Raw genomic sequence first — 15,460 nt, forward strand, 5'->3', positions numbered from 1 at the left:
TAGCCGACAATCCCTTCTTCAGACCCTCCTGTAAAAAGGACAAAATCCTAGGAATCCTGACTCTACTCCAAGAGTATCCTTTGGATTCACACCAATACAAATATTTACTCTATATCTTATGGTAAATCATATGAGTCACAGGCTTACGGGCCTGGATCAAGGTCTCAATGACCAACTCAGAAAACCCACGCTTAGATAAAATTAAGCGTTCAATCTCCAAGCAGTCAGCTTCAGAGAAACAAGATTTGGATGAAGGAAGTGACCCTGAAATAGAAAGTCTCCAAGGTGGAAAGGATGACATTTCAACTAGGTCTGCATACCAGATTCTGCGAGGCCATGCTGGAGCTATGAGAATCACAGATGCCCTCTCCTGCTTGATCCGAGCAATGGCTCTTGGAAGGAAAGCAAACGGTGGAAACAGGTATGCTAGACAGAAATTCCAAGGGACCACCAGAGCATCTATCAGGACGGCCTGAGGATCCCTGGACCTAGAACCGTACCTTGGTGTCAGAACTATCACCAAAGTATAATTACTGATGAGACTGTCCCTTTAATTAAACATCCATTTACACATTCTTTCCCTATATAAGCATGGTACATACTTTTACCATTGCTTGTTATTGACCGTCTGCCACCTTCTGGTAGCTAAACGGTATTTTCTAATTCCTGAGCCTAACCTTTGTTCCAGCCGCATCTCTATCAAGCAGCCACAGTCTCCATCTCTCCAAGCCGGATCTACAGTGGATCACTCCGTGGTGACGTCACACGTCATCCACGGAGCAAACGGAGCTCTGCTACCTCCAACGATACCGGACGTCCACTAGCCTCTGTGGCTAATCTCACCTACCGGATCTGTTTCAGCTCTCATAGGGGTTTTCCCCATACCAGGTACCTGATTTAATTCAACAATCTGCAGGATGAACTTGTAACTTATAAAAATGTGCACTTGCTACGTTATAGCGATATCTCTTTCCTTATACCAAGCTTTTCCTAGAGATCTATAGTATCCTGAAGTTCTCATATTCTTATAAATCGTTGTACAACAATATTTAATGTTTACTACATCTGACATGTCTGATAATTTAAGCTTAACTAATAAATATATAGGTAATGAAGGATTACTGTATGAGATACACTGCTACATGTATTCAGTGTTTCTAAGACACATGTGGTAGCATTAGTGTCTGCTCTCAAATTAACCTGACATCAACCATAGCTACCTGTTTTATCTGTTGCTTGACACTATCTCTGCTGGTAGTTCATGTTATGCAACAGTAACTCAATTTCTGCTACAACCACTCATAGCTTAAGTACATAGTTAAAGTCTCAGCAGCTGAGGTTCAAAGACTCATTGTATGATTTCTTATTTAACCACTTAGCAAACGTGACAGATCCTGACAATTGGAAGCTTGGCGTTCTGCTGGGAGGCTATCAGATCCAGATCTGGCTGCCCCCATTTGAGGATTAGACTGGAGAACAGCTCCGGATGGAATTCCCACTCCCCAGGATGAAAGGTCTGTCTGCTCAGAAAATCTGCTTCCCAATTGTCTACTCTTGGAATGTGGATCGCAGATAGACAGCAGTTGTGGGTCTCCGGCCGCTAAATATTTAGGGCCACCTGTGTCATGGCCAAGGAACTCCGAGTTCCTCCCTGGTGGTTGATGTATGCCACCGATGTTATGTACTCCGACTGGAACCCGATAAACCGGGCTAAAGCTAACTGAGGCCAGGCCAATAAAGAGAGCATTGAAGATCGCTCTCAGCTCTAGGATGTTTATGGGGAGTTCTGACTCCTCCTGAGTCCATAGACCCTGAGCTTTCAACGAACCCCAGACTGCTCCCCAACCCAGAAAGCTGGCATCCGTGGTCACAATCACCCAAGAAGGTCTGCGGAAGCAAGTTCCCTGTGACGGGTGTTCCTGAGACAACCACCATGGAAGAGAGTCTCTTGTCGCCTGATCCATATCTATTCGTGGAGACAGATCCGCATAGTCCACGTTCCATTGTCTCAGCATGCATAACTGCAGAGGTCTGAGATGGAACTGAGCAAATGGAATTATGTCCAAAGAAGCCACCATCAGGCCAATTACCTCCATGCATTGGGTCACTGACGGCCGAGGAGAGACCTGAAGGGCCAGGCAAGAGTTGAGAATCTTTCATTTTCTGACCGCTGTCAGAAAAATCTTCATTAGAAGAGTGTCTATTATGGTCCTTAAGAACACTACTTTTGTAGCTGGAAACAGAAAACTTTTTTCCAGATTCAACTTCCATCCATGGGAGCGAAGAAAACAAGATCTCTGTATGAGATTTTGCTTGTTGAAAAGACGGCGCGCCTGAACCAGAATGTCGTCAAGATAAGGCACCACTGCAATGCCCCGAGACCGAATATCAGCCAACAGAGCCCCCAGAACATTTAAGAAAATTCTGGGGGCTGTGGCAAGGCTGAATGGAAGAGCTACAAACTGAAAGCGATTGTCCAAGAAGGCGAATCTCAGAAACTTGTGATGATCCCTGTGGATGGGAAAATGCAGGTATGCATCCTTTAAGTCTATGGTTGTCATGAATTGACCATCTTGAACCAAGGGAAGAATGGAGTGTATAGTCTCCATCTTGAAGGATGGAATCCTGAGGAACTTGTTTAGGCACTTTAGGTCTAAGATTGGCCTGAAAGTTCCCTCCTTTTTGGGAACTACAAACAGATTTGAGTAAAATCCCAGGCCCTGTTCCTGCGGACACAATGTAAGAACACCTCTCTTTTTATCTGGTCTACAGATAATCTAGAGAGGAGAAACCTTCCTCTTGGAGGGAAGGTCTTGAATTCTATTTTGTACCCTTGGGATACGATGTCCACCTCCTAAGGGATCCGGAACATCTCATATCCAGGCTTGAGCGAAAAAGGAAAATATGACCCTACTAGATCCGCTCCCAGATCGGGGGCCGACCCTTCATGCTGACTTGGGGTCAGCTGCGGGTTTCTTAGACTGCTTCCCCTTGTTCCAAGACTGACTAGGCTTCCAGGAGGACTCTCTTGCTTGGAGGAGGGAAAGGAGGGTTTACCTCTAAAGTTACGAAAGGAACGAAATTACTCTGACGTCCTTTCTGCTTATTCTTTTTATTTTGAGGAAGAAAGGATCCCTTCCCTCCTGTAATATCTGAGATAATCTCAGCCAAACTAGGCCCAAACAAGGTCTTACCTTTGTAGGGAATAACCAAAAGTTTGGATTAAGATGAAACGTCCGCAGACCAGGGCTTCAACCATAAGGCTCTGTGCGCTAGAACCGCAAAACCAGATATCTTTGCTCCCAGCTTAATGACTTGTAAGGAAGCATCCGTAATAAAGGAATTGGCCAATTTAAGAGCCTTAATCCTGTCCTGGATTTCTTCAAGAGGAGTCTCTGTCCGAATAGAATCAGACAACGCATCAAACCAGTAAGCTGCAGCTCTGGTGACAGTGGCAATACATACCACAGTTTACCATTGGAAACTCTGGTGAACATACATTTTCTTTAGTAATGCCTCCAACTTCTTATCCATCGGATCCTTGAAAGAACAACTATCCTCTATGGGAATAGTAGTCCTCTTAGCCAAAGTGGAAATCGCTCCTTCTACGTTAGGATCCATCTGCCATGACTCCTTAATGGAATCAGCTATAAGAAACATCTTCTTGAAAATAGGAGATGGAGAAAAAGGAATACCAGGTCTCTCCCACTCCCGTGCAATTATCTCTGTCGCACGGTCTGGAACAGGGAAAACCTCCACGGCGGAGGGAACATCAAAGTATTTGTTCAGCTTAATACACTTCTTAGGATTGACTAGGACCATCGTGTCAGAGTCATTCAAGGTAGCCAAAACCTCCTTAAGTAACATGCAAAGGTGTTGTAGCTTAAATCTGAAAGATACCACTTCAGCATCAGAAGAAGGAATTATCCTGTCTGAATCTGATATTTCACCCTCAGACTCTACAGAAGTATCTTCTGAGTAGCCACAACCAGAAACCTTACTTGCTGATTCCTTAAGTATCCTTTTACACCTTTTCTGCATCATGAGAAAGGCGGACAATGCCTCAGATACCGCAGAGGATACCTGAGTAGCAATGTCCTGCAAAGAAAATCCTACTGGATTGTGAGAGGAAAAGCAGGGCACTGCATGTGGAGAAGGAAAGGATTGGAACGCTTGAGGAGAAAGCTGCGGCATATCTGCTACAGGAGACGCCTGAACAGCATCCGCCCTAGCTAATGGTGGCTCATAATCAAAAAAAAATCCTATAACTTAATGTTCTCTCTATGCAGGAGGAACAAAAGGGTACTGGGGGTTCCACCTGGGCATCATAACAAAGCTGACATGCAACAATCTGCAAGGTCTCTTGTTCCATTCTCAATAAAAACGACAAGCAAGAAAAATCAACTTTATTTCTTTAATACTTATGAAGAAATACTGTGTCTTTAAATAGAGCTTAAATCAAACCTCTGGTACAAAAAACTAGATTAAGTACAACTGTGTCACTACTCTGTAGCCGACAGAGCCACAGAAAACGCACCAACTGAAAAAAACGCCCCCTAGCAAGGCTCCTCCCCCTTCGGCATGGAGCAGACCTGTAGACATAACGGAGTGGCAGTAAAACAACACAATACACAACAGTTAAGCCCGGATCTCAACCGGAAAACACCACTTGAGCCACCAATATTAAATAACAATCTCCCCATCACAGTCTCCAGTGCCCTGTCAAACTGCCTATTTTGAATTAACCCCTTCTTAGCTGGGTAAATATAAATGTCCCTGTTAAACAGCTAACAAGCTGCAAAACTGCCATTTTCTCCTTTCTCTCAAGAAAAATAAATACGGCACTTACCTTAACACGGTCTGTCCGGCAGCTGGACAGCTCACCTGGTTTGAGAGGATCCCATATCTCACATGGACCTATGGAAGAAGAAAGAATTTGAGTAAGCTTTCTCAGGCTGAGTAGGGCAGCAAAATCTTGAGAAAGCGCAGTGAGGATTATGCCTCACAAGTTCCCAAGTGCTCAAAAGCGACCACTGCCCTACTGAAGAGACTGACGTGGACTATGACTAGACCCCAGGAAAGATCAGCACAAACCTTCTCTGCTTTAAAATAAAAAATTCTTGATTGAATAAATACTTCTTATCAGAAACCTAAACTTCACCTCCTCCTTGCACTGCAGGCAAAGACAATGACTCAAACTAAAACAGTTAGGAGCACCAAAAAGCAAGTGAAAAAGCAAAATTTATTTACAGTTAATTTAAACATGAGGGTTAATTAACCCCAGGGTAAGAGTGTGAAAACAGAAAACAATAAACAGAGAACAAAAACGGCTGACCGGTTTCGGCGTCTGCCTTAATCCTAGCCTGCTGCAAAGACAATGACTGGGGATTGTGGGTAGGGAAGTGATACTTAACAGGCTTTTCTGCAATGCTCTTTGCCTCCTCCTGCTGGACAGGAGTGATATTACCAACAGTAATTGATGATGATCCATGGACTCACCGTGTCATTAAAAAGAAAACAGCAAAGGGTCTCCAGTTACAGTATCCCAATTCCTTACCAGGGCCTATGAGCCACCCACATTCCCTTTCAAATCCTGCCTACACCACCCCAAAAATTAATATTCACAAATATCCACTTCTGCTACCAGCTTGCCACCAAAAGAGCTACTTGACAAGCCGTGACAACAGGGAGAGTGAGGGCATGAAGGGGTTCAACTCACATAAAGTCCGTCCTCATAAAGTGCTACACACTTTTTTTGGTCCGAAAATGTTCACTATTAAAGTGAAGTGTTGATGAAAGGATACCCATAGGAGTGCGCTCTTTCTTTTATTCTATATACATTGTTCTGCTGCACCCTGGGCTGCTGATTTTGGAAGTTTGGAGTGCGATCTGTTTGGACCTGCATACTGTGTGATTTTGCACCCGACCATTTCAAAGAATCCACACCAAGGACACTATTGTTTTTAGCCTGGTTCACACTTTTATTTTTTTGTCTGAGGACGGACTTTATGGTCCGAAAACGTTCACTATTAAAGTGAGGTATTGATGAAAGGATACCCATAGGAGAGTGCTCTTTCTTTTATTATATATATATATATATATATATATATATATATATATATATATATATATGTGTGTGTGTATATACACACGCACGCTAACCCACCCATGTTAAGAGTTTACTTTAAGCAAGCCACTTGTATCTGGCCCCAAGTGTTTAACTTTAAAACCAGATACCTCACTGTGATAAGGCTGATCAAAAGTTACACCATTTGGATACATTCTGAATTCACATGAAGTATATTAACCCCACAAAAGCTAAGAGAAAAAAAAGAAACAAATCATGCCTTAGCATGACAGGTGTGTATTATAGAGATGTGGTATCTGCATTGTTCTATTGTATCTGTATCATGTCTGTAGAAGGTAATACACTATTTTATATCATTGTAATCCTAAGAGAACATAAGGCAAATATTTACATTTTTGTAAGGAAGCCATAATTTCCAGCACGCTTAATCCGAGCAGACATTTACAGGGAGACTGATGCTACTTTTCCTCCTGGACACCCACTGCAGCATCTCTACACTCACACATGGGTTAAACACATAAGGGGTCTAATCACAATCCTTTAGAAAAATGTATCTAATGATTTTTATAGAACACTCTTTGTAGATAAATAATTTGATAACCTTTCATGTAGGATTAAAAACTGACCTCATAGTTAAAAGCAAACATTACTGAAATAAGAAAATGCTTTACAGAATTTTCTTCCTACAACTTTATATCCCTTTAAAGAATAGCTAACACTGAAGCGAATTGTTCTTTTTTCCAGTATTAAATTTCAATTTGAATTCCAGTAGTAAATATTTAAATCCGCACCTATGTTTTCAGCATAAATAACACAATGATGTACTTCAGTTTTGCTTTGTTGAAAACAGCAATCATATTTACTGCTGACTGTTTTAATTATGCCTAGTGTGTGTTGATATACTTACAAATTAAATTATTGCCCCTGATGAACATATTTGTGTGTACCAGAGTGACATTTAGAATTACCTGAAAGTGAAATATGTAATACAATTAAACACAATACAAGCTTATAAGAGGTTTCTAAGTTCTGCTCTTTGGAATTTATATCAGGCATTAAAGGGATATAACTTAATTATTCTAAACTTTTTTTTCTTATTCAAATATTTGACTCTTCCAAGTAAAGTAAATAGTAATAAACAAAACAAGCATTAAGGTGAAAATCTTAAAAGAAAACAGTCTAAGGTTCTCTCAACAATAAGCCTTTGTGTGAGATGAATTGTGTCTACAGGTATTTGTTTTAAGCATGTACTTATTCTCAGCCATGAAATCCAGACAATAGGGCCAATCATGTAATTAGATACTAGTTACATACTGATTACTGCTGGGAAGAGACAAGAAACTCGATCTTGACGCATTGCTTTAGGTATAATAGCAATCACATTAAAGGTTGTTCTATAAAACCATTAAAAGATGGGGGAAAGACTTGTAAGACATGTATTGATTTTGTTTGCTAGGATGTGAAGGAATTATAACATTATAGTAAAGAAATCCATACAAATCAAAATATATATATATTTTCCATCCTTCATCTAATCTGAGCATGAGAAAAATTGCATTTATATCTAAGTGTTTGTTGTACAAATATGATGTCAAATTGGTATAAAAGAGGGAGGTTGAGGAGATGGTAAACACAAAACTTTATTATGCAAGAAAAAGGTCTGAGAGGCTAAACACAAGGAAACAAGGAAAAGGTGCATGGTAAATAATAAGCAAAATGACTGTATAATTAAATAGCTATATAGACTGGAGCCTCGCCTTTAATAAGCACCATGGTAATGGAATAAACAGTCTAAAGGAACACAAAACATGTAACTGGGACTAAACAGTCAGTGAATTGCAGGGTATAAAGGGCTACTCAGCACAGAGAGAAATCTCATATCAACAGTCCCCAATAAACGTATTGTTGTCCCCAATAGCTAATGCCCCACACAAGCCACTTGAGTGACTAACTTCATTAAGAAAAAAAGACTACAGCCCAACAGTGCTTAATTACAGTTCTCTTGTGTGTTAGAGGGACTGAGCAGTAGCAGATCTACTCAACACAGGGCCCTGGTGCAAGATTTGTTTGCCCCCCCCCCAATGGCAACTCAGTAGAAATAAAAAGAATTAATATACATTCTGCTCTGTATAATGATTTTAAGAAAAGATGAGCAGATAGATAGATGATATATGAAAAGATAGATAGATGATAGACAAAGGGATGTATCTACAACCTGCACTAATAGAGGGCTTCCCTGCATTAGGATTGTAAACATTCTGCACACACCTACAGTATGTATAGACTCGCTATTATGGGTCCCTTCTAGCTCTTGGGCCCTGGTGCAATTGCACCTGCTGCACCAATGGTAGTTCCGCCCCTGGGACTGAGCATTGGGGCCATTACAATCACACAAACCCTGATACAGTTCAGAAGGTGGTCAGTACTTTACAGCATCAGGAAATGTGTCAGAATATTTTTCTACACAAAATCATATATTAAATATATTCATTTAATGTATTTGTCTCTTATACTTTCTACTAAAAGGCTTTTGCATGTTTCAACAATCCTGTTTATAGTGTAGTGTTTCTGCAAATTACTCCTGAAAAAGCTAAATTCCATATTCAAATCATTGTTCTAGTATTTGACCTTTTTAATGAAAAATGCTTCTCATTTGAACTTTACACAATGAGTTTCAGCCATCTCTAACATCAAAGAGGTTGAAGCAAAATGGTAGATTTATTGCTATTTACGAGAATGCTAGCTAGCACCTGCAACATACCATATATCTCTACCTGGCAGCCTCATGTAAAAACAGGTACAATCACAAACAAAACAATATTGTACAAGTACAAAGACAATATGAGGGAATGATTCTGAAGCATAACCTTATAAATTCTGCATAACTCTGCATCACATTTTGAGAACAGTGTGTGCTTATCTTCTTTCATTTTAATCTGTAAAAATCATTTGTAAAACATTTTTTTATTTTATTTATCAAGGCTTGTGCACAACTGGATACAGATTTTAAATTAAAAATATACTTCTAAGAAGTGATATGTAACTATTAAAATATCCATTTACTTTACTTTTGAACCGTAATAGCACACTGATTAATTTGTTTAAATTTCAAATCAAGTTTTATCAAAGTAAATACAGCTGGAAAACAGACCAATGTTTAATCTGTTCATTTAAAAAATACAAATTGCCAACCCAGGCATCATACCTTTAATTGGATATTAGCAGAAGCTAATTTCTTGGTTTCGGTTTCTGAGCGTAATTGTTGATAGTTAACAGGTTTATATTTTGAGCTGCCAATTCCATTTTTCATACGAACCACTAAGTCACCTATTTAAACACATAACAAAAAGAGAAATTAGAATTCACACGTATATGTACTGCATTAATAATTACATAGAGGTATAGGTGTGACAATTTAGTAGGACAATATACGCACAAATATATGTATACATATATGTGCATGTATATGTAAGTAGGAACCGTAGCTTCTGCTTATGGACATAAAGGAGAGTAAAGCCAAAATTTAATTTGCATGATTAAGATATAGAGGCCCATTTATCAAAGGTCTGGTGGACAGGGTTATGGAGCAGTGGTCTTTAGACCGCTGCTTCATAACTGTTTTTTCTGCCGAGCCTGCAGGCTCGCCAGAAACACGGGCCCTCAAGCTCCATTCGGAGCTTGATAGATAGGCCCCAATCATGCAATTTTAAACTTTTCAATTTGCTTCTTTTATTACATTTGCTTCATTCTCTTTGTATCCTTTGTTGAAGAATAGGCTAAGGAGCACCAATGCATTATTGGGAGATGGTTGGTGACTGTTGGCTACACAGATATGACACTTTGACTTTACTGAAGTTTGACTTTACTGCATATAAGTGTAGCCACCAATCACCAGCTTGCTCCCAGTGCATTGCTGCTTCTAAACCTTCTGAGGTATTCTCTTTAACAAAGGATACCAAAAGAATGAAGAAAATGTGACAATAGAAGTAAATTGAAAAATAATTTTAAATTTCATTTTATATTTGAATCAAGAAAGTTTACTTTTGACTTTACAGTCCATTTAAGTCATTTACAGATGATGTGAGCTGCTATATAGTGGGCACAATTCACTATAAGCTCGCTCAAGCGTCACTGGTTGCTCAATATTTACCTATTTCTATATTATTATATGCAGCTAAATCATTAATGTAAATACAGATATGTAAACTTTAATGAATCAGTCACATATAATATAATAGAAACTGCTTAAGTTATAAATACTGGACATACAGCTATATTAAAAATAAGATTTAGGGGCCGATTTATGAAAGTGCGAAAGGACATGATCCACTGTAGCGATCATGTCCACCGCACATCGATAAATGCCGACAGCATACGCTAGAAATGCTTGTGCAATGCCGCCTCCTGCACATTCGCTGCTAATCGGCTGCTAGCAGGGGGTATCAATCAACCCGATTGTATGCAATCAGGCGGATTGCTGTCCGGCGCCTCAGAGCAGGCTGACGAGTTAAGGATACCGCTACTTCTTAACTCCTGTTTCCGGCGAGCCGTAAGTCTCGCGCGGAAACAGGTGTATACAGCCCTATTCGGGCCGTGATAAATCAGCCCCTAAGAATCGATATGTGACTACTTGAATAGATATCTATAAAAAAGCAATATTAGTCATTCAAATTTATTGATTTGATTTCGATAAGAGGATTCTTTTTGATCAGTTCTATATATACGTATTGAAAAACAAATTTTGGTATTTGGATTTTGAACCTAATACACCTCATATTGATCTTTCCCCTCCTAATCATGTGTTGAAGCACTACATTACACTTCTATTTGCAATTCTACCTGCGCACAATCATCATCACAGAGACTACTTTCACTCCCACAATAACATTCCCTTGTGAGATAATTTCAGCTGGTATGTGGTTCACTGCAGATTGGCTCAACTATATTCGTTATGTAATTTATGACTTAACTATTACAGTGTGGCATTGGAGTATTTATGCTACAGGATTTATCAGTTAGCATACCCATATATTTATGCATGAATGTTAGCCATTATAATGTGATGTAGTTCCCAATAGTCATGGCATGTCTATATAATTCATATCTCTCACTATAGAACTTACTCTCAATTACTAACACTCCTAAGAGATATCTATGAACACTAAGGCCTAGTGAATACATAATATATTATCAGGAGTGTAAAACATTAGATTCATTACATTTCCATTCATTTTAATCCATTTTGTGAGCCCATATTTTAAGTTGATAATAAAAGTAATGTTTTAACACATTCTGTTCCAAACTGTGTTAGTCTGGGTAGAGTGTGCTATAATGCATCCTATAGTGATTTCTTCCTCTCCGCACTTTTGAAGCCATATTATGGCCATGACAACAGTGAGTCTGAAGTATTTTCACAAATTTGAAATTGTTGTTGGGATGTCATTCCCAGCAAGAACCGCCTAGGGTCATGTTCATATGCTAAGTGTGCCGATAAAGTTATTTCTGTTGTGGTAATGCTGGTTTAATATGGTGAATTCCAAGTAAGTAACTGTCAGGAACATGGTTTCAAATTGCATGCTATTGTATTCTTCTCCTTTAAGAGTTCCTGTCACATGACGATAAACCTCTAAACTTGAACAACCCGTTATACCTTGCTAGGTAATTTGATCTACTAGGATACTCGACAGCCTGTCTGTGCTCTCCTAGCTTTATTTGATAATCTCTGGTAACATTGTATCAGAACGATACATGCTCAAGAATATCTTTTGTACTAACTATCATAAGTTTGCTTCCCTGCAGCACAGTTGGGTTCCTGGCTCCACCGGATTATTGTAACAATCTCTGTTCCTTGCTGGGCAGTGTATACACTCACAGTCTTCCAGGCAGCAGGCAATTATAATGACTCCTCCACAACTGCATGGTACTGTGCAAACGGCTAACATTATCTCTGCTTAATGTCAATCTCATACTCAGTTCTTGTACGAACTGTCCTTGCACTGCTTGCCTGCTTATCTGTAAGGTTCCTGTACCTCTGCTGAACTGTCACTCCCTGCTTCAGGCCTATGCACGCATAACGCTGTCTTGCTCCAATATCAGCTGTATCTCACTTGTTGCAAATTCCTTAAGCACTATGTTTACTAAAGTCCGTAACCATAATCAATGTATGTAATACTCTCAGCATTGTTTCATTTGTACTGTGATATCAAGGACAAGTTCACAGAATATCTTTGGGAGTCTATTTCCTAGTTGCTCCACAAAACCTCTCTCAGACTTTATTTCCTTTTGATAACCAAACTGAACATTAGGTCAGTGTACATATCTTTAGTTACATTTATATCTTTGCTTCCAGACCCCCTGTGGTCTCCCTCAGTTCTATGAGCATAACTAGGGTGTTAATTACATCATAACATCCAAGGTTTGGTGCGAGACTGAGTGGAGCAATTAAAGATATTTTATATATATATATATATATATATATATATATATATATATATATATATATATATATATCATGGTAACCTTCCATATCATTACATATTACCTAGCCTAAAAAGAAATTCCCTATATATATATTCTGTATAAGAGATAAGATGGATATTACTGAATTGACAAACCGTGTGGGAGCTTTGGCACAAAACATGGACCTTATGATACAAGGGCTTAGGGATATGCAAACAGAGAACCAGGAGCTACGGAAATACATCCGTGAACATACTACAACCAAGACTCCTACACTGGAAGTTATACCTCCTGAACCCCAATTATGCCCACCAGAAAAAAATCACTGGAGACAGATCTCAGTTTCGTGAATTTAGGAATTCATGTAATCTTTATTTTTCGCTCAAACCTCGAAGCTATCCCACTGAAAAAATAAAAAGGTATTAACAGTGATATCTTATTTGAAAGGAGAACCAAAAAGCTGGGCCAACACCTACTATGAGAACAACGACCCTATTCTTGACTCACTTGAGTCTTTCTTCAATGCCATGTTGTTGCTATACGAAGACCACAACCAACAAGGCACTGCAGAGACTGCAATCAGAAACCTCAAACAAGGTAGACGCCCTGTTGAAGAGAGTGTCCCTGACACACTTTGGAATACTCCAGCTCTCAGGAACCAATTCCGGATTGGACTCTCAGATTCCCTAAAGGATGAGCTTGCATGTGTAGTGATTCCAGACAATCTAGAGGTTCTTATGACTCTAACAATTTCAATTGATTGCCGCCTCAGGGAGAGGAAATCAGAGAAGGGTGTAACTGAGCACACATACAGAAAATTCTGTCCTTCCACATCTTCATCCCCACTAAAATCTCAGGATGGACCCATGGATATTGCCTTCGTCAGAGGCCCCCTCAAACCTGAGGAAAAGTTACGGCGAAGGTTATATAACCTCTGTCTCTACTGTGCCGGAAAGGACCATGGTGTAAAAGAGTGTCCCCTCTTACTTAAATCAAAAAAGGGTAAGGATTTTAAGTTACTTCATAACCATTATGCCCTTCCACACACTTCTCATTTTACTCCGTTTCCCTACAGTGGGATCACCAAGCAATACCCACCCAGGTCGTGATTGACTCAGGAGCTACCAGTAATTTCATCGACTTCACTTTTGCTCACACTTATAAAGTACCATTAATAAAAAAGCACAAATCACTAGCTATACGTGTGGTGGATGGTTCTTTAATAGATTCTGGTCCAATAACACATCATACGTATCCGTTGACAGTTAGGTTTTCTACAGGTCATATCGAAACTTGTACTTTTGAGGTTATTCATTCCCCCTTATTTCCCCTTATTTTGGAGTTAAATTGGTTGAAAAGACATCAGCCCACTATTCTCTGGCAGAAAGGTTCTATCTTTTTTGACTCACAATACTGTAACACATACTGTTTACCTGCCCGGTCGATTTTACAGATAGACATACAACAACTTCCACATACCTACTCTGACTTTACTGATGTATTCGACCAAAAAAAGGCACAAACACTACCTCCCCATAGAGAATTTGATGTCCCATAGATACCTTACAGGCATATCTACCCTTTATCCAAACCTGAACTTATTCATCTTAAAGAATACCTGTGTGAAAACCTTGATAAAGGTTTTATCCACCCATCTACATCTGCAGCTGGGGCAGGTATCTTCTTTGTGAGGAATAAGGACAATAGCCTCAGACGCATTATCGACTACAGGCAGCTGAACAAATGCACCATAAAAAATAGATACCCCCTACCTCTTATACCAGAATTGATTGAACGCTTACAGGGGACAACAATATACACCAAACTTGATTTACGAGGTGCATATAACCTAATTAGAATTAGGAAAGGTGATGAATGGCTGACGGCATTCCAAACCAGCTACAGTTTATTTGAATACACCGTAATGCCGTTTGGCCTATGCAATGCCCCAGCGACATTCCAGTACTTTATTAATGATTTGTTCAAAGACCTTCTTGACACCTGTATCGTCATTTATCTGGACGATATCATTATATACTAAGACACTATAGAGAACCATATTTCACATGTTAGAACTGTTCTCCAGAGACTCAGACTGAACCATCTATACTGATTCTATTTCTTTTCTTGGCTACCATATTTCTCCAACTGGTATCCGCATGGAAACTAACAAGGTGGATGCTATCACCAAATGGCCTATCCCATCTACTAAAAAGGATGTTCAGAGGTTTTTAGGTTTCTTGAATTTCTATAGGAAGTTCATACAAAATTTTTCAGCTATAGTTAAACCTCTCATTACCCTTACCCGAAAATCTTCTAAGTTCTGTTGGACTCCACAAGCCGATCTCTCATTTAACCTACTTAAGGCCAAGTTCAGTACTGCCCCTATCCTACAGTTCCCAGACCCCACTAAACAGTACATATTGGAGGTTGACGCTTCAGACTTCGCCATAGGTGCAGTTTTATTGCAAAGAAATCCATTTGATGAACTTCTACATCTTGTAGCCTTCTATTCAAGAATAATGAATCCTCCTGAATTAAACTATCCTGTAGGAGAAAAGGAGCTTTTGGAAATTAAGGCAGCGCTTGAATTTTGGAGACATCTCCTCGAAGGAGCTAAGTACCCGATCATCATCTATATCGATCATAGGAATCTACAGTATTTGAAAACCAACAAGTCATTGTCCGCACGTCAGGTGCGTTGGAGTCTCTTCTTTACAAGATTTGATTTCTCGATCACTTATCAACCTGCTACCAAAAACGCCAAAGCTGATGCTCTCTCTAGGTATGGTATGGTCCAAGACACATCAATTAAACGACACATAAATTAAAGATCCCAGATTATGTAAAGGATCCAATGGCCTATTCTACCATGGACAGAAGCTGTATGTTCCTAGTGCTCTCAGAGATGAA

General features: G+C 39.5%; 1 protein-coding gene across 1 annotated transcript in view; it reads right to left on the reverse strand.

Moving 5' to 3' along the window:
- CCDC148 (coiled-coil domain containing 148) overlaps positions 1–15,460 on the reverse strand; it is a 633,004-nt gene that overhangs the window by 606,689 nt on the left and 10,855 nt on the right. Inside the window, exon 3 of the mRNA XM_053698320.1 lies at positions 9,294–9,415. Coding sequence (XP_053554295.1) covers positions 9,294–9,415 — 122 coding nt within the window. The remainder of the gene's footprint in view (positions 1–9,293; positions 9,416–15,460) is intronic.

The sequence above is a fragment of the Bombina bombina genome, chromosome 1 (assembly GCF_027579735.1).
Source record: "Bombina bombina isolate aBomBom1 chromosome 1, aBomBom1.pri, whole genome shotgun sequence".
Classification (NCBI taxonomy): Eukaryota; Metazoa; Chordata; class Amphibia; order Anura; family Bombinatoridae; genus Bombina; species Bombina bombina.